Raw genomic sequence first — 18,846 nt, 5'->3', positions numbered from 1 at the left:
ACAGACCTAGAGAAGGTGAAGAACAGGTCTGCAAGGAAAGGAGGCTGAAAAAAACCGTCCCCATTCGCAGCTTCTGCAAAGAAGCAGGCAACGGAAGGGTTAAAAGGAAAGCATGAGCTGGAAATGAAAGAATGCAGCCAAGCAATGTACAGCTGGCATCCATACAGACCTAGCCCGAGCTATTCAATTGGAAAGAGAGGCGATTACCACAAGGACTGCAAAAACTTGTCAGGATTATTCAGAATCAATTAAGTGCCTGTTAACCACAAGCTCCTCAAGGGCTTTCATTCTCCTCGAGGTTGAGCAGAGGCATAAAACTGGGCAGGTCCCAAGTGAGGGAGAGAAACTCAACCCAGCAGGTGGGGTTCTCACTGCTCCAATGGAGCACAAGGAAACCATGCTTGGCTTGTTGATCCCCTTCAAGCATGGGACGAGCCAAGGGGTCAAGGGCTTGGGAACAGAAACTCCAGGTGATGCGTGGCATTGTGGTGAGAAAGGAGACACCCATTTTCTTAACAAACCCCAGAGGGACTCATCCTAGCTGCAGTCCCTGGCTAAGCCAGATTCCTTGGTGGGGTAATGCAGGACCCCACATGCTCTATCCCAGGCTGAAGATGCTTCAAAGAGCTAAAATACTGAGTCTGGAAGAGGAAAAACCCTCAGCAGAGAAAAGCAGATGGCATTGCCTACCACAATAGCCTCCCTCTAAATAAAAAGCAGCAGGAAGGGAAACGAAGCCTGTCCACCACCCTGTTGTCTAGAAGGCCCATTCCCACCCCCCTGAGCTCCCCCAACAGGGAATGTTTTCGTGGGGCTCTGGGAAACCATCGTGCCTTTCCCCAGCCAGGAAAATGAGCTGGGAGAGCCCATGGGTTGCAAGGCTTGAAACGAGTCTCATCTCTGCCATGGAGAAGACAAGGACAACTCTGCCCAGCTGACAGCAATGAAAAGCAGAGCCCTTCAGCCCTTGCAGGGACCATCCTTCTCCAACAAAAAAGCTGCTTTAAACCTGGTTCCTTGCTTTCCTGTTTGAGCTGGAAGCTCTTAAATGTGCCACAATCCTACCAAGAAGATAATTTTCTCTAGATCTTCTGCTTTCCCAGTCTCACAGATGCATTAGGAGGATAAGCACACACAAAAGCCAGATTCCAGATTGCGATGCTCACACACAGCATCACAGCAACCGTTCAACATGCCTTCATCCAGCTCCCTGACCAACTGCTGGTCCAGCTCAGCATCAGGCCACGTGAGGCAGCCATTTGCCTGCACACACATCCCTTTAATACTCAGGAAAAAAAAAAAATAAATAAATCTCTGTCAAGGCCACACCCTGCCAAATCCACAAGGGATTTCACAGGGATTAAAGCAACTTTGCTGAACACTCAATCACATCAAAAACAAGGTAAAGAAAACCTGATGGGGTAATTAAGGGATCTACTGCATCAACATACATGATGGCACACCCAGGAGCCCTCTGTAAATATGCTTTCCCCCATCCCCAAGAGGGAAAAACCCCCACTGGCAGTCAATGCTCTGCCGTGGACTTAAAAAAAAAACCCACTAAAAACCCCAGGATTTTACCCTAGGCTTCCAGGCTGCTGAATTATCCACGGATTATTAATGCTAAATCCTGCCACCAGGCTTGGTCCCTAGATGGGAGATTAACAGGCAAGCTGTGAACGTCAGGGCATGCATGAAGAGGGGTTTGGAAGGATAAAAGAAATAAAAATGCCCTTATTCTTGAGGGGTAAAGTCCTACCCTTGTCTCCCATCCTGCCAGCATCCCAGGCACAGGGTGGGCAGGGAGGTCCCCAGTGCCTATTAGCCCCAAGTGAGCCACCCCAGAAGCCTCACCTCCATGAGAGGTGGAAACCCGCTCCCAAGAGCCAGTATCTCCCTTCCTGGCCAGCTCATACATTCTTACTCTTGCGCAGAGTTCTTCAGCTGAATTAGCCCTCCTTCCTTCCCAAGCTGTTTTTGAAGAGCAGAGATAACTTCCCCTTAATGTGCAATATAAGGAGCTGGACAAGCCAAACTATTTGGGATGGGATGTTCTCCTCACTGGCTTCTGCAGTAAGCATCGTCTCTAGCTCAGGCCTTGACAGCCAACAGTGGTGCCTGAGCTAAAAAAAGAAACCCAACCCTCCATCGCCCCCTTTATACCATCAGTTTTCCATTGCCTGGAAGAAAGTCCTGCAAACTGTGCCCAGCTGAGCTGTCACACCTGATCACAGGCACCCCCAACCGCTGGGTAAAATTAATTTAAGCCCTCAGAAGAGCATTTTAACTAGAGAGGGCTCAAACCCCAGTGGTGGGCAGTAGCTGCAAGTCAGCTGGGGACCATCATCTGAGTAAGCTTCTTGGTAGCTTGCAATTGTTTGCCCATGCTGTGGGGCTTAGACAGTGCCAGGATTTGGGTGCTTTGAGAAACTTTGCCCTATTTTTTTTAAACGCCTCCAGAGCTATGGTGTGTGATTTCAGTGAATTGCAGGGAACAGGTCCCAGTGGTGAGGTTAAAAAATAAACGGAAGCAAAATCTGTGATACCCACAAACCACGTCAGAGAGTAACAACAACACACACTCATACACCAACCAAACAAATAGATAAATATAAAGATGAGGCACTCCCCAGGATTAAATTGTTCAGCTGCTCAGGAGTGCATTTCACTCATCGCTGCCAGAAGAACATGTTCTTACCATCATCATGTGCATTCGATGCTGTTAAACAGAAGGAATTGCACAAGTATGCAAACTTGCCTCACTGGGAGTGAGGGAAGAGAACAGGTTTGGGTGACACTTGGAGGGAGACCTTCATGCCACCATGCAGTTTCTTCTTTAAACTATTATGAATTAAATTCATATAATACAATCCAGGGATGTGCACAGGAATTTTTAAAATTCTTACGAGCCCATACGAGTGACCCGTGGCCTTGTGGTGCCGCAGCAGCCTGACACCCAGGACCCAGGCAATCAGCAGGGAGAAGAGATGGAGGAAAGAGCTTTGCTGCATTTCAGAGCCCAAATTTCCAGCACTGAAACTGGCCTAAAATCCATGTTTGTTGGTGCTATCCTGGAAAAAGCCTCTGTCTTTGCCCTGGAAGCTCAAAGTTAGAAGTGAGGGGGTTTCCCATCTGGCCTAATGACGTCCCAGGAATAGCTTGTAATGTGTCCCCTGTCCTCCAAGCCCATGACATCTGCCTTCCTTGCCTACGTCCCCGAGTGAGCAAACACCTTAGCGTTTCCTCCTTTGCATAGCTCCAGAGTTCCCAGCGAGCTGCTTCCTTCTTCTCTTTCCTCCTTAAAACACATCTTTCCCATAATATCCCTGCACACGTGACTTTGCTAGGTGGAGAGATTGATGCCTGCCTTGCTGAAAGTAACTTCATTTCCTCAAACTTGCCCATTTGTCTGCAGATTTCTCTCCCACTGTTATACCATGAGTGGCCTGATACGCACTATCTGGGTCTGTACAGTCTTGCACCAGGCTGTCCTCATCTGAGATCAGGGTTCCTACACTCCACAGTAACCTAAGGTAGAAGATTTGCAGTCTTGGTGTGTGCTCTTTGAGTGGGATTTTCACAGTTTCTGGTGTATGACAATGCTCCCCCCCCCCAGCGAGACCTGGCCCCTCTTGGATTCACACTGCAGCAAATTTACGAGCGCCATCGGACCAGCAAAAAGAAATGCAGAGCTCCCTGGGAAGCTCAGTCCCCACCTGGGAGAGAGCAATGCTTTCCACATGCTGGACTTTGCTGGCAAGGTTTCGGAGGAGCTGCTAATGCTCCTCTCCATTTTATACAATTCAAGGAAGCAAAGCAAATTGCACTGACACCCCAGGGCCAGATCCCATCAACACAGGCATAAATACAGAAGGAAATCCGTGCAATAGCCCAGACTTAAAAAAAAAAAAAGTCCTCAAAAAGTCTTTCTACCAAAGAAGGATGGCAATTCACACTGCTGACAAGCCAATCCCTGTGCTGTGCCCGAAAGCCCACACAGAAATCAAGTAACTAACCACAAACAAAAATATCCCACGCTGAACCTTTATTCTCAGAAGTGGAAAAGAGCCAGAGGCTTTATGAAACCAACTTTGTGGTTCTCTTACTGTTGCAGCCTTGGCATGGAAATTGGTGTCTGGGTAGCACCATAAAACAGAGAAAGAGGCACGTAGGGGAAAAGAGGATGAAAGGTAATAGACAGACAGAGAGATAAAAAAGGATAGAAGGAGGGAAGAAACCCTTTAAAGTTTTAAAGAAATAGGTTGCATCTTCTCCTATCTACATGCCTTATGTAAAAGTATAAGTTTTAGGAGTAGTTTTGGAGTCTGCACTAGCCCTTTCCCAGCGTATGTTGATCACACAGACCAAAGGAGACCTCTGCAGAATCCAGCATGGTGGAAAGGGCCAATGGCCAACTGTTGCCAGTTGGCTGTTGAGGTCTTTTCATGGGTGGTATCCAATTTATTGAACTGTTCTGCTCCTTTCCCTGCTTTTCCCACCTTCCCAGATTCAACATAAATCTCCATCTGGGGTGGGAGGAACTTCCTGAAGCAATGTGGAAAACATAAAAAGCATAAAGGTATTGTTTGATATGAAAATGATCATCACCAAAGCAGCTCTCAGCTAGCAGCTCGCTGGAGAGGACCTTCTGGGAACTCACACCAAGGTCCTAACCTTGTTCCTGATGCTGTCCCGGAACAGAGGGAAGCTGGTGGACGCCCACGGCCCTTGGACAAAGTCATTCTCCCACAAAACCGTTCTTGCCCTCACGGCTCTGGGTCAACCATCCTGTTCACCTGCTGCACTGCTTTTCCCTGGAGCCTATCTAGGGTGTGAACCCAACCTTTTGTTAATCGTTCAACTGGTTCTGCACAAACCCCACAGGCCTTTGGGCACCAAGCACTGGAAATCCCAGGGTGGAGGACGAGCCCGCCGCAGCTGGGAGTGTTCAGTAACTCTGAGAGTTACGGGGCACGCAGCACCACTTCATGACCGCACAACGGCTCTGGGCTGCTGCTGAGATTGCAAGTGCTGAGCTTCACATTTTTAGGGTCGTGCTGAGACTCTGAGTTGAAGATGCCTCTGAGCAGTTGCAGCCACCAGCTTCCCGGGGCTGCCAGAGCCTGGCTCCGTACCCAGACCTCAGCTCCGTGCTCCACCAAAGCAGAGGCAGAAGCAGCTTCATACTCAATGGTTGATTTTAAAATGACTGTTCAGTTTAATGGCTGGGAGGGATTTTACGTAATCTGACATCTCGTCTGGCTCTCTCTCTGTGATAGCTGCCACTGGAGCCTGAAAGCAATCCTTCTTTTCCCCCTATGGACCACAAAGTTTCTTGCACTGCTCCCTATATCTGGCTGTACAACGAGGACCATGGCACTGACCTTGGTCTCAGATGAAAGATGCTGTTTTCAGAAGCCAAGCACCTTTTTCTTCCTCCATCAATCCCAGCTGGTTATTAGAGGGATTTCACAATAACTTACTTTCATCCGTGCACTGTTCACGTACCTCCTCACTGCAAGCACCAGCAGCTCCCCAGGAAAGATGCTGCGATAACAGCCTCTTCTCAAAGGTGAAGCTGCCAGACACACTCCTGCTTCCCTCCCAGCAAAGATCAAAAGACAGCAGCCAAAAAAGTCCCGCAGCACAGGTGAGCAGTCAGTACACAAATTGGTACCCCCAGCATTGATGGTGAGATAACACACATATTGCAACAGTCCTAGCTCTGCAATCCCTTACAGCGATGAGGATCTCAGATCCACAGGGCTGCAGAAGACAGGACAGGAAGGGACAGGGGACATTGCTTCTAGAGCCACCGGCAGGACCAATTCCTGGCAGCATCTAACCTAGGTTTTGGGTTTTTTTTAATCCAGGAGAATTACCTAGAGAAAGACATCTGAATTGAGCTCATTCATTTCTCCTTCATGGGCTTCAGCTTGATTACTTCTGATTTACATCAAAATGAGGAAAATAATGGAAAGACCAGACACTGGATGCTTTCAGTGTCTGATGACAGACACTGCACTGATGTCAAAGCCGTGTCCCCAGTTTACACCAGCTGGGAGTTTGGCTCATTAGATGTGATTTGTTTTGCAAACGTAACACTGGGTATCTGGCAAAGGGTGAAGCTGAGGTTTTCTGCTCAGCTCTGTCACCTGAGGATGATCTTGCAATCTGATTGATTTTAACTAATGTAATACTCATGCCTGGGTAAGTAGCAAAGAGCTTACAAGATCTGGTAAGGCCACGGGGTCTATCTCACTTCAAAATCTGCTGGCTATATGGATATCCTGGTGTTTGGCTTTGTTTCATGGATTCAAGGGAAAAAGCATTAATTATTTTCCTGTAAATGTTTATGTAAAATACGCCATGCCCTGGCCTTGAACTTCAGCACTCAAACAAGGGAATAATGCTCTCCTTTCTTCATCCCTTAAGGCATGATTAAAGGGAGGTCAACACCTAACTCAGCCCTGTCTCTGACATTGCAGTATGTTGGGATTGGCCATATCTTGTCTGTTAAGTCTCTCTGCAGAGGCAGAAACCATGGTTTCTCCCTCTCCCTGGTTCTGGACATTCTGAGTCTCATTAACATCTTGTTAGCAAAAGAAAAATTGTATTTTCCTGCAAATCACAGGAGGAAAGAATTAAATCCCTGCCTAGGTGCTGTACAGAGACCAGATCATTCTCGGGTGGAAGGCTTCGTGGTCTTCACAGATGTCAGGGTTTTATATGGCCACCAGAAATGCGTACTGATCCTGACATGATTCATAGCCCATCTCCACCAATGCCAGAGTCTCACTGTCTACCTTGACTAAGACCCTAGGCAAACGTTCAGGACTGAACTTGCAAGTCCTTGAGATGGGATAAAAAAAAAAAAAAAGAAGCCTTCTCCTAACACCAGGCCCAGTTCCTGGCCCCCACTCAAGCTCAATTCATTGAAGGTGGTGAAGGAAATCAGGGCTGCATTAATCCTTCTGCTTCGATTAAAACAAGAACAATAAACACTGCAAGAGCCAGCAGAAGTTTTGCATGAATAGGGATTTAGGATTTGGCCTGAAATGTTGGAAAAGGTGCTGATTTTTTTTCCATTTTGCTCTGCTGGGTGAATGTCCTTTTGATGTAATATGACAATGGGAGAATATAATTTTTCCTGATGGTCACCTCGCTTTGGGGAATACAGACATTATCTTCTATTCTGTCTGTTCTCCAACCAGGAGTGGGAGAGAAGTAAGACTTTCCTGGTACGTTTATGAAATGCAATTAAAAACATGCCTTGGTTTGCATTGCAGCAAGAGCTGTGCTGCTGCGTCCCATCACGAAACAGCCTAGAGCTAAGAGGGGTCTTAATCCACTCCCTCGATGCTTTGCAGCTCACTGTGACCAGTCATCTCAGTACGCCCCATCCTGCAATGGGCATCAGGAGCCTAAGGGTTAACAAACTCAGCCTAGAGGAAGGTGAGGGACCTGTGTTTGGTCCTTTCCCTGCCAGTGGGACCCACACACACAGATCCACCTGTCTGGATAATGCCCGTGAGGGTCAGGACATTCAGGGTGGAAAGGTCCCTGGAGCCAAACTAATGCTGCAGGTGCTCTGATTCCCAGGTGGAAAGCTAGCTGAGGTGTTTCTGCCCGTGCTGATCCCAATGCAAACATGTCCATACCCTCATCCTCATCTGCTCCGCTTCCCCAAGTGTCCTGGCAGCCCATGGCTGCCATTCCCTGCGCTCCGCTGGGCACCATGGATGGGGCCAAATGCACCGGCACATCCATTTATCCAGGCAACAAGCAGAAAACCTCAACTGAAAAACAAGGAGATTAGTCACAATACTAGAATTAAGATATTTTCCTTCTTATCCTTCGGCTTCTTTTAAAGGCTTCCCCTAGAGAACTCTTAGAGGTAGCATTTTCAGTTTTACACCTCCTTTCTTGGAAAGAAAACATCTGTTTCAAGAAACAGCAGAACCAAGAATAGCTGGGTTTGTATAAAGTTTTCTCCCAAGGCTTAGTCCTCCTGTGGATTCTCTGGTGTCTAATAAAAAGGGGCGTTTGCTGCCGTGTGAAGCATGGGTGCGGGTTGTCTGTTTAGCTGTCAGAGAGGAGGGGGATTTGTCTGCAGGCGCTCTCTATTCACAGAAAAGAGCAAAAAATGGAGCTTCCAGCAAGGTCTGGGCAGCACACACACCTCCTGCAACAGGTGAGATCCAAGCAGGAAAACTCACTGTTGTTTATGCAATGAATCTTTTATTCTCTGTGGCTCGGAGGTATTTTAGATGGAATGGAGATACCTTAAAGATGTGTATACTTTCCTGAAAGCCAGGGAAGCAAAGATATCTGAGCCATCTAAGTCACTCGAGAAGCAAGTTGTTGTGCAAGCACAGTTCCCTTGCTTGCAAAATGTTCTTCAAAAACGCATTACCAGGCCATTTTCTGCCATCGGGAGGAAGCACGGTGTATCAACCCTCCGCAGGTGCCAACACACTCTTAATGAGCATTTGCACTTGATCCCAGGGGAGGGCTGCTAATGCCGTTACACTCCAAGGGCTGTGGATTAGAAGGTAAAATAATGCACTTTCCCATCTCAGATGGCTTTGCTACCGGGCTGCAATGCTCTTTGCTGCTCCAAAGCTGCAGCACACTTGGTGTAAGGTGTAAAGCCACGTTAGCGTCAACACCAGAGGCTCCAGGAACCCCTCCTAGACACAAGCAGAGCTTCAGCAACCCAGTACCAAGCTCTTCAGCTTGCTTGGTCTCCCATTTCTCTGTTTCCCAGGCGTATGGCAGGACGCATGGCCGTGGCAAGGCAGGAAGCCTTGGCTCTGGCACTGACTCACTGCCTGGCATTAGCAATGGCAGTGTCTGGCTTCGTGCCGTGGACCCCCTCTCTGTAAAACTAGAAGGATTACAGTCACCACAGTGCTAGAGGTCTCTGGGTGAAAGCTGGGATGTGTTATTATTCTTGCTGGAAAGCAGCATCTCACAGCAATAATTTGCCCAGCCCCACAGTGAAGACCACGATAGCAGAGCTCCCTTTCAGCAAGACGGCTCATGATGCAACACCAATCCTTTCATCGTAGTACGTAGCAGAAACCCACTGTCCATAGCACAAACATCTCAAAACACGGCATAAACAAGAGCTGCAATGAACTTGCACATTGCCAGATAGAAGTGAGGACCATGAGGCTGTGTTAGATTTTTAAGTTGTTCAGAGCTAATCCTGCTTACTTCTCTTTCCTTTTAATTAGTCTTCATTAAGCACTGATACATCACAACTTCCTCGCCATGAATAACTATTAATCAAATAGGGTATCAGCTCCAGTTAATTGTCCATATTAGTTCTCTGTCATTCCCTGCACTAATAACAGCCTGCATTTGTAATTGGTCCCTGACATAACTAGTTCTTGAGTAATGCTAAGCTTGCAAATCTGTACCAGCTAGGCAGGAGCAAGAGGCTACAGACTGGATGTGACCACGTTTCATCGCTCATCAGCATCCCAAATATATTTAGCCTCACAACCTGTTTTGTGAGATTGGCTTCATTGTTGGAGAACCGGGGGCTAGAACGATGCCATGATGGGCCAAAGTCCCCAGGGAAGTCCAAGAGAAGGATTTTCAAAGGGAAAAGATGAATACAAGTCTTCCAGGCTCCAGACTCACCCATGGACTGGACTTGTTCTCCCCACAACCTCTCCCTTGTTTAAGAGCAATGTCCCCATAAGCGTCTTCTTTAAAGAGAGGACAAGAATAGAATAGAATTAGAATAGAATAGAATAGAATAGAATAGAATAGAATAGAATAGAATAGAATAGAATAGAAGCAGAATAGTTCAGTTGGAAGGGACCTACAATGATCATGTCAGTCCAACTGACAAGTATTGTTACCCACCTTTTGTGGAGGAAAGAACAGGCCTTCACATGTCCGTACGGGTCCTTTCCAACTTGAGGTATTCTGTGATTCTATGACATAATTTGAACAATATGGAATATTTTGCGGGAATCTTTCACATCAGTTTGGTGGCACTTGCAGGGTTCCTCTGGAAGGGAAAAATATTTGGATTATCATGTAGCGACAGCCTTTGTCAGAGCCAAAAAATGGACTCTCAGTTCTGTGCTCTGCATCCCTCTAAAATAAAATGGTCCTTTCAACTCCGGCTCTATCCTGGGGGAGCGCTCCTCCCAGCTTGCTGTGCTTTAGAATAACTACAGAGTCTGATAACAAAGGGAAAAAACGAAACAAGTGCTATCTTTCCAGCAAACCCACCAATCCCAATGACATAGGGAGCAAAAATCTTTACAGACATCACCCAGGAACGGGCAAATGTGCCCTAAGCAATGGAGGAAAAAGAAAAATGGACTTGTTAGGCAATCAGTGGGTGGTTTGATGTGAAGAACCATTCCTCCAGAGAAGAAAATATCATTCCTCTTTTGGGAATTAACACCAAGAAGTAAAAAGACATTTCTGAAGAGCTGAGTTTGCCAAAATCCACGTAATCAGAGCACAGCCAGTACTCCAGCAGTGCGTGTCATTTTTTCACACTAGAATTTCTTTCTTGATAGTCATTTCTTGGGGCTGGTTCCCATTTTCCTGGGTAGGAAATCTGCGCCCAGACTGTAAAATTCTGGTACTCTAAGGAACCGAGTTGTAGTAAGTCCCTTGGAGTTTTGTGCCTCCGAGAGACTCTTTTGCATTCAGTTTTGCCTGGTTATTTAATCATAGCCCACATCCTGTTTTTCAACACAACCCCACCTCAGCTTCATCTCTAGCTCTACAGAACCCTCTTTGCTTGCTCTCCTCTCCATGCTGCAGGTGGTAGAGCTTGGAGAAAAAAGGAGCAACGAGCACCTCTGGGGATAGGACCCCTAGTAAGAAAGCACAGGAGAAAGGGAACAGTGTTTCATGCCATTGCTCGAGGCTGATTTATGACCTCCCAAGTGTGGCAAACACTGCATTCCCCAGCTTTAATAGAGGGGGCAGGGTCTCATGTTCCCTCAGCTGGAACACAAATGAAAAAAAGCATCAGGTTTCCTAGGACCACAATCCCACCTCCTTCAGCGGGTGATCCTTCGGACCCCCCCGCATCCATATATATATATATGTTGTCCCCCTGTCATCCTCTATGGACACAGCAGCCACGGTAGCAATTGCCTGAAGACACCACAGGCAGGGTCAGTCCTTGCAGCCTCCAGCAGCCGCCACTCCATGATGTGGGAACTGCGATCTGTAGCCTTCACCCGGGCTGTCTTTGCAGAGTTTTTGGCGACTTTGGTCTTCATCCTCTTTGGCCTGGGCTCTGCTCTGAACTGGCCCTCAGCTTCCTCCCCGAGCATCCTTCAAATTGCACTGGCTTTTGGCTTGGCCATCAGCACGCTGGTCCAAGCCCTGGGGCACGTCAGTGGAGCCCACATCAACCCGGCAGTGACGGTGGCTTGCCTCATCGGCTCCCAAGTCTCCTTCCTCCGTGCGGTCTTCTACGTGGTGGCCCAGCTCCTGGGGGCTGTTGTGGGGGCTGCCATCTTACACGAGGTCACCCCTGCAGACTCCCGGGAAGGCTTGGCCATCAACAAGGTAAGACTTCAGCCCATGGATCGGCTTGGAAGGGAGCAGGAAAGATTGGGCAGGGCTTTTGGGAAGGCTGAGGGATGTGAAGAAGGGTTTTGTGGCCAGCAAGGACCCCCTTTTATTTAGTGCTGGGTAAGAAGCCACTGTCAGCTGCAGCCCAGCACCATGAGCTTGCTGCACCAAGGGTCCTTCCAGGAGCAGGGACGAAGGCAGAAGTCCAGGCTACTTCCTCTGCTTTTTAGGACTAAAATCAGAGGTATGATCCAGCTGGTCACATAGACACCGTAGAGGACAAAGCCACCATCATCTCAGTTTTGTCTAGGGCTGTATTGTGGAGGATCTGGATTCGGAGGAGACCCAGGTGTTTAGGGAAGGACATGACCAAAAGCATCACCTCTCCATTCCTCTTACCCCAAGCTTGTCCCGCTTTCCAGTCTTAGTGTGGGTATGGGCAGCCTTTTCTCCCCTCTGTGTTACACCATGCCACTATTTACAGGCTGCTGTGCCAGATTCCTAGCAACGGGGATGTTGCGCCAGGGTAGGGAGGGTTTTTTGGGGCCTAAATCCCAGCTTTTCATTAGATAGTACTGCTCGTTAGGTTGCTTCCCATTGTGAAGGGATGGCCGCACCAGATCCAGCTGGTTCATTCCAATGCCCAACACGGGTGCCTGGGCAGCGCCACCGTGCAGTGCCAGAAGGATCCCAGTCTGGTTTCAGACATGCAGGGAAAAAAGAAAACTGAGGAACCTTAGGAAGCCACAAGGGGACTCCCCAGTGGTATCTCAACCTCCAACATCCCCTTCCCCACCCGTGCACATAATAAAAAGAGGGGAAAAAAATTAAAAACTTACAGGGTTCACTATGCCCTCTCTTTTCTCCATGCCCCACCCCTCCTCTTCAGCTGGATACAGGCAGCTGTATCTCCGGTAGAGATGCCCAAGATGGGACCAGCATCACCCAAAACCAAGCTGAGCGGCGAGGGAGGAGGCGTGTTTTAGCAAGTGGAACACAGAAATCCCCTTTCCTGCAGCAGGGAGGCACTGCCAGGACCCAGCTTTGCTGCCAAAGAGATTAAGAGGGTTGAAAAAGGGATTGTGGATTAATCTGAACAAGACTATTTAGGCTGATAATAGCTGAGGTTTAATAAACCCAACAAAGCAAGTAGGAGTTTTAAGAGAGACTTTCAAAATGCCCAGCTCTGTTGTTTTACAGCTTAAACCACCTAAAGGAGGGAATAGGGATTTTGATTTTTTTTTTCCTAGTGGGCTGTTCATCTTGTAGGTGCCTGCACAAATTACCCTTAAAAAAAAAAAGGAGGGGGGGGGGGATATCAGAGAGAGGAAAGCGAGTAAGATCTGACTCTGGATCTCAGCCAGGAGGGCAATTGCTGCCTTTGTGGTGTTACCGAGTGAAGTGATCTTGGGATCAGCATTTGGGAGTATGCACGGTGTCCAAAGCAGGGTTCACATGGGGAAAGAAAGGGCAGAGATGTGCCAGGATGGGCTGAGGGAAACAACAGCGATGGGAGACCGCAGGCAAGCGGGACTGCCAGCTGCAGATCTGGCTGGCAGCGCTGCCAGATCCATCCAGATTGGATGAAAACCACCAAGAAGTAATGAAGTGTCAGAAAGCAGAGTTGGAGGAGAGAGGGTGCAACCAGGCACAGCCTCAGATCAAATCTGACAAATTCTTTCAGTCAAAAAAGTATGGGAAGGGAATTTTTTTTTTAATGCCAAAATATTTCTTTTTGACATTTTCAAAATGCAATTTGTAAACTTTTCCAAAAGGCATTTTGCATTTTAAGTATGAGGAAAAGAAAAAAAATCGCTAGGGGGGAAAAGAAGAGTGGAAAAAAAAGCCAAAGAAATGCAACTAAAACATTTCCTCCTATGTCAATCAAATATTACCTATTGACCCACTTTTCCTTTTACCTGGGAAATTTTTCCTCCTCTTCGTATTGGTGCCAAAAATCTCACTTATTTCCTATGTCCTTTTTTGGTTCTCCTTCATTTGGGTTTCCCCCTCTACATTTCCAACCCAGTCCCCAAACTTCCCCATCCCTGAGACACATTTTCTCCCCTTCCAGCTGCACAACGAGACGACGACGGGACAGGCGGTGACTGTTGAGCTGTTCCTCACCTTCCAGCTGGTCCTGTGCATCTTCGCTTCTACCGATGAACGCCGGGAGGACAACCTGGGCTCTCCTGCCCTGTCCATTGGCCTTTCTGTTGCCGTGGGGCATCTTCTTGGGGTGGGTAGAATGGGCTAAAACACAGCGCTTTTTAGGTTGCCTTTGCGCCCAAAGCCTGCTTGGCTGCATGCTCCGGGGTGGACACGGGATTTGTAACTCATGTGGTGCCCGTGGCTTTCCAATGCGTAGAGGAGAAAAATCCCACCAAAGCCATAACAGAGCCATAGCCTGAGCTCGGCTCTTATTGGGCATGAAAAAACTTAACCTGCTGAGCTCTGCTGCTCCTTGAGTCCTGCAGGGAGCTCCCAGGGATCAGTGGGGTCTTCTATCCTGGAGTGAATGTGTCAGCAGCTGAGGCACTCAAGACCATGATAAGACTGGGAAGTATTTGGGATGGACACCCAGGGAAATCCCTCCTGGATGACAGACCAAAGCAGCCCCCGACGCTCCCAGCTTCTCAGTGCATGCATTAAAACAGCGATGTTTACACCACATCCTCCATCCTTGATGATCTGCAAGCCCATGTGTCTATGGGACTATTCTTCTCCTATCCTCAGTGGCATGGAGTAGCAATTTGCTCCAGGAATAGGCACAGCAAGAGCTTGTCCCTGCAGTCCTGGTCACGCTGCAGGGCACATCACCCAGCCTGCAGCTGAGTTGCACCATGCACAGGACGTGCTCACACAGAAGATGCGCAAATACAGACAACTCACCCATGTTGACTCAGGTGCTGGAAGCTGCTGGCATTGCTTTTCCTGGAACAGGCGTGCTGGAGGGTGAAACATCAGCTCAGTCAATGAACCATGCTAATAACACACCAGGATTTTTTAAAATGTGCTAAAAGGGCTTAATGCTAACAATGTGTGGTGTTTCTCGGCAGATCCGTTACACCGGCTGCTCCATGAATCCAGCCAGATCTTTTGGCCCTGCTGTGATAGTTGGAGACTTCAGTGACCACTGGGTAAGAAGTCAGGTCTATGTGCTGTTTTGGTGGGATGAGCCCCCCAAATTGCCAGTATTCCTAGAAACCCTCAGAGCCAGCCAGATTCCTGGCATTTCCATGCCAGCTCCCGGCTGGAAGAGAGATGTAGAGATTAGCAAAAAGAAGTGGGGCTGCTGGGTGCTTAATTGGCTTATCTAAGCAGGGTGCCTTGCAAGAGGAAGAGGATGTGTGGTTTGTTGACCATGACTTAGCAAAAGAAGTAAAACCAACGGAGAGGGGAACTCCTCTTGCCCGTCCCGGGGACCTTTCCTGGTTCCAGTTGGATCTGGGCACACATTTTCCACCAGCTCCTTTGGGAACACTCCCAGGCATTTCCATCTGCAAAGAGTACATTCGGAGCCAGAGCTGTGGTGGTTCAAGCTGGCGTGCTCAGAGGTGTCCAGCCCAAGCTGGTAGCCTCCTCCTCTCTATAGCAATATGTAAATGGGTAGGAAGATACTTCTCCAGAGAAACCCAAATCATTAAGCATGCTCGTGATGGGCCTATCATTAATGAGGATCACGCAGCTCTCAACAGAGGAGGAAAGACAGAAGAGAATGGTTAGGTATATGCAGGCACAACAGCAATAGATGGGAGTTCATGTCAACAGTGATGGCCAAAGCAGAGCTGGCTTCTGCATTTTGCTCCCAATACACACAGGGTAGGAAGGAACATAAGCCCCCTGCAATGCTCTTCAGAGACCCTGGTTCCTCTCCGTCCTCCAATCTCAGGCTGGTTTTTGTTCACCCGATTCTTCTCTTTCCCTTTCCCCCAGGTCTTCTGGGTGGGCCCTCTGGTTGGGGCAGCAGCAGCCTCCATCATCTACAATTACGTCCTCTTCCCGCAAGCCAAAACCTTCTCGGAGAGACTCGCCATCTTCAAAGGCTTTGAGCCGGAGGAGGACTGGGCAGAGCGCGAGGTCCGTCGGAGGCAGTCGGTGGAGCTTCACTCCCCACAGACCCTGCCAAGGGGGATGTCTGAGAAGGTGTAGCCAAACCTCCCCCTGGGCTGAGAGAGGAGCTGGGGAAATCTGGCATCCGTTTTAGAGACGGTGCTTGTTCAGATGAGCATTTCACCTCTCCCCTCTCTCCCTTCATTCTTGCTGGGGGACTGAAGTTGACTCATCTCCTGGGGAGATGCACTGTGATGGCCCAACCCACCTTCTGTCTCCCAGCTCTCCCCGTGACTGACATTTTTCTGATGCTAGGGGATAATGCCATTAAATCAAAACCACCAGTGTAGCAACAGGAACAAGGACACTGGGATCCTACCCTGGGCTGGCTTCTTCCACGTTCTCCTTGCAGAATTTAGTGCTCAGTGGAGTTTGTTGCCCTTCACGAAGAGCTCTGAGGTGCTGCAGAGAGTTGTTATTACAGCCATTTGCTGGGTGTGGAGGTTGCCACCCGATGCCTCATTGCTGTTGAACTCCACTCACCTGTCTCCCATTTCTTCTCACCGCCTGGCTGTTTGTACAGACACACACACACACACACACAGAGGAGCGCTTGCTTCGTGCCACAAGTATCTCACAAACTGGAAGTTTTGCTGCTGCCATTTACAACCACTCATGGGATGCAGATGTCCTTCACTCACATGGAGGCTTTCCTGAGAAGATGGGACTGGAAGCATGTTCTTGAGTCCCTGCTGACCCCAGTGGGGAGCTCTTGCAACTGCTCTCTCCTGTGACAATGAGAAACCTCCTGATTTTCAGCCCAAATTCATCCACGATTCGTTTGTTCTTGGACCAGTGTTGCCTTTTAGCTTTAATGCTTCATCTCTCTCCCTGGTTTTTGCTTTCTTTCCTCTGTTCCTGTTCCACTCTGATTCTCAGATGAGTAACACAAAGCATTTAAGGTGTGATCTTCTCCATCACTTGCTTCCTACAGCCCAGACCTTTTTCATGGCTGCATCACACCAAAGCCTCATAACCATCCCACCCCTTTCTTCTGCTCTGTCAGGACCTGGTTACGGTCCCCAGCATAGCCAAAGAATTTGGGTTAGTCTTTGGGATGCAACTTTGCTCTTTCAACCATTAATTTAATCCCCTTTCTATTACTTAGCCTAAAAGTCATACACTTCCAGCATGACATCCTAATGCTTCTTTCTGTTGGTGATGTCTCCCCAGCATTGCGCCATCACAAAATGTCATCATCACATTCAGGCTTTTTCTGCTAAGGCTGTTAATGGAATTATTCAATAAGATTGGACCCAGTTCCAAATCATAAGGAACATTACTGATCATTTTCCTCCCTCTGACTGTTTTGACATGAACCACCACCAAATGATGCTCTTCTCGTCCTCTTTATCCACTGTACTCTACTTGTACCAGTCTCCTCCTCCTTTTGAATTCATCATTTCCTCTGTTCCTCGCTGTGCTCTTTCTCAAACATGTGCTAATGGCTATTGCCAGAGAGAAAAGGAGTAAACAAAGCTTGATCTGGCCCAGACCAGGTGTTATCGTGGTCTTCATTTCACCATACCAAGTGAGGCTGAGAGCACGGGAGCTCCTACATCACCTCCTCTAGCTGTCACTTGCTGTTCCTCATGCCACGCTGTGAAGCAAGGGGAGAAATGCTATCCCAGATACCAAGCTTTATTTGTTGTAGCCAAGGATCCATTTTACTCTACTAGTCAATTAATGCAAATATCCCCAGAAGGCTGCTATCAAAGTGCAGCAGTTTTAGCACTGGTTTAACCCATTCTCTGCCACAGCAAAAATATTGATTCTGGTCCTCCGCTTTGTTCCTTCAATGGCAAAGGAGCATTTTAATATTATTTCAGAAAAGGCTTGTCAAAAAAATCTGTCTGTTCTCAGCAATGGGAATTAAAAACATGTTTCAAATCAATCAGAGTGTAAAATTGTATTTAGAACACCAAATACTCAGTTTTAAAAGTAGTTTGTATTTTTGTTACTTTTCAAAGGAAAATAAATCCAGGTATGTCAGGAAAACCCAAAGAAACTTATCCAGAAGTTATCCTGTCAATGATCTGCTGTATAAAATGCCATACAGCTGATTCTTTTTTTTTTTTTTGGCAATGTTCAAGTTAATTATATGCCTCTTCCCCTTCAGATCTAAGCGTTTTATTTATTGTTTACTCTAATGATGTTTAAGACCCCCATAAACTGCACAGGGCTCAAAAATGAGTTTTAATGTCTAATAATTACTGTACTCTTTCAAATAAAGTGCTTTAAATTCACTTCTATCCACTGAATTAGTACATGTGAATCAAATAATTACGCATTTATGGTCATATAATATATATACAGTCATATAAAGTAACCTCCCAGACCCGAAATCCCACAGCCAGCAGTGCAGCACAGCCCAGTCGGGCTTCGAGTGCAGCTACCTTGTGCCAACAACCTGATGATGTGCAAAAGTGACATTAAAAGAACAACCCCCGTCTTCAAAATAGGGACCCACAAAGTAAAGACCATCCCCACTTCAGCACCCCTCGGATGCTCTGATTTCTGACCTGGCCGGATTCTGGTCTCAGCATGCCAGCGTTAACATGAAGCAATCTCACTAAACCAGATTTTCAGATGGCTAAAGCAGCCTAAGTCCTCTTGAGTCAATCAGGAACACGAATTTACCTTCTCCGCAGAGCTGCGTCACTGAATTCAATGACACTTCCAAAACATGCACCATCAGGAAACCAAGCCAGTCATTCCAGATTTACACCAGGGCAACTCAAATTAGAGAGCAGGATCAGCAACCCAGAGATCAGAGCTGCCACAGACCAGCCTAAAACCTCGCTAAATTGATAACACTTTGTATACCAGACCTCAACAGGAATGCTTTGAGCCAGGATTTGAAACCACCCAGCCATACCTATCCATAAGCTCATGACTAATAAAGATCTACAATATATATTGCACCATACATTAACTTTTATTAGCTTCTTCTCCCAAGTAACGAGCGATAGGATGAGAGGAAATGGCCTCAAGTTGCGCCAGGGGAGGTTTAGATTGGACGTGAGGAAAAATGTCTTTACTGAAAGAGTGGTTAAACCTTGGAACAGGCTGCCCAGGGAAGTGGTGGAGTCCCCATCCCTGGAGGTATTTAAAAGACGAGTAGATGCGGCGCTGAGGGACATGGTTTAGTGGGCATGGTGGTGT

General features: G+C 47.6%; 1 protein-coding gene across 1 annotated transcript; it reads left to right on the top strand.

The window, feature by feature from the left end:
* Positions 1–11,088: 11,088 nt before the first annotated feature.
* On the top strand, positions 11,089–17,575 carry AQP2 (aquaporin 2). Its single transcript, XM_076360497.1, has 4 exons — positions 11,089–11,562; positions 13,643–13,807; positions 14,628–14,708; positions 15,505–17,575. The coding sequence occupies exons 1-4, from the start codon at positions 11,197–11,199 to the stop codon at positions 15,718–15,720; spliced, it is 828 nt and encodes a 275-aa protein (XP_076216612.1). The 5' UTR covers positions 11,089–11,196; the 3' UTR covers positions 15,721–17,575.
* The last annotated feature ends 1,271 nt before the right edge of the window (positions 17,576–18,846 follow it).

The sequence above is a fragment of the Aptenodytes patagonicus genome, chromosome 27, assembly GCF_965638725.1.
Source record: "Aptenodytes patagonicus chromosome 27, bAptPat1.pri.cur, whole genome shotgun sequence".
NCBI lineage: Eukaryota > Metazoa > Chordata > Aves > Sphenisciformes > Spheniscidae > Aptenodytes > Aptenodytes patagonicus.
The sequence above is the reverse complement of the archived record's forward strand: the minus strand, read 5'-3'. Positions and strand labels throughout refer to the sequence as shown.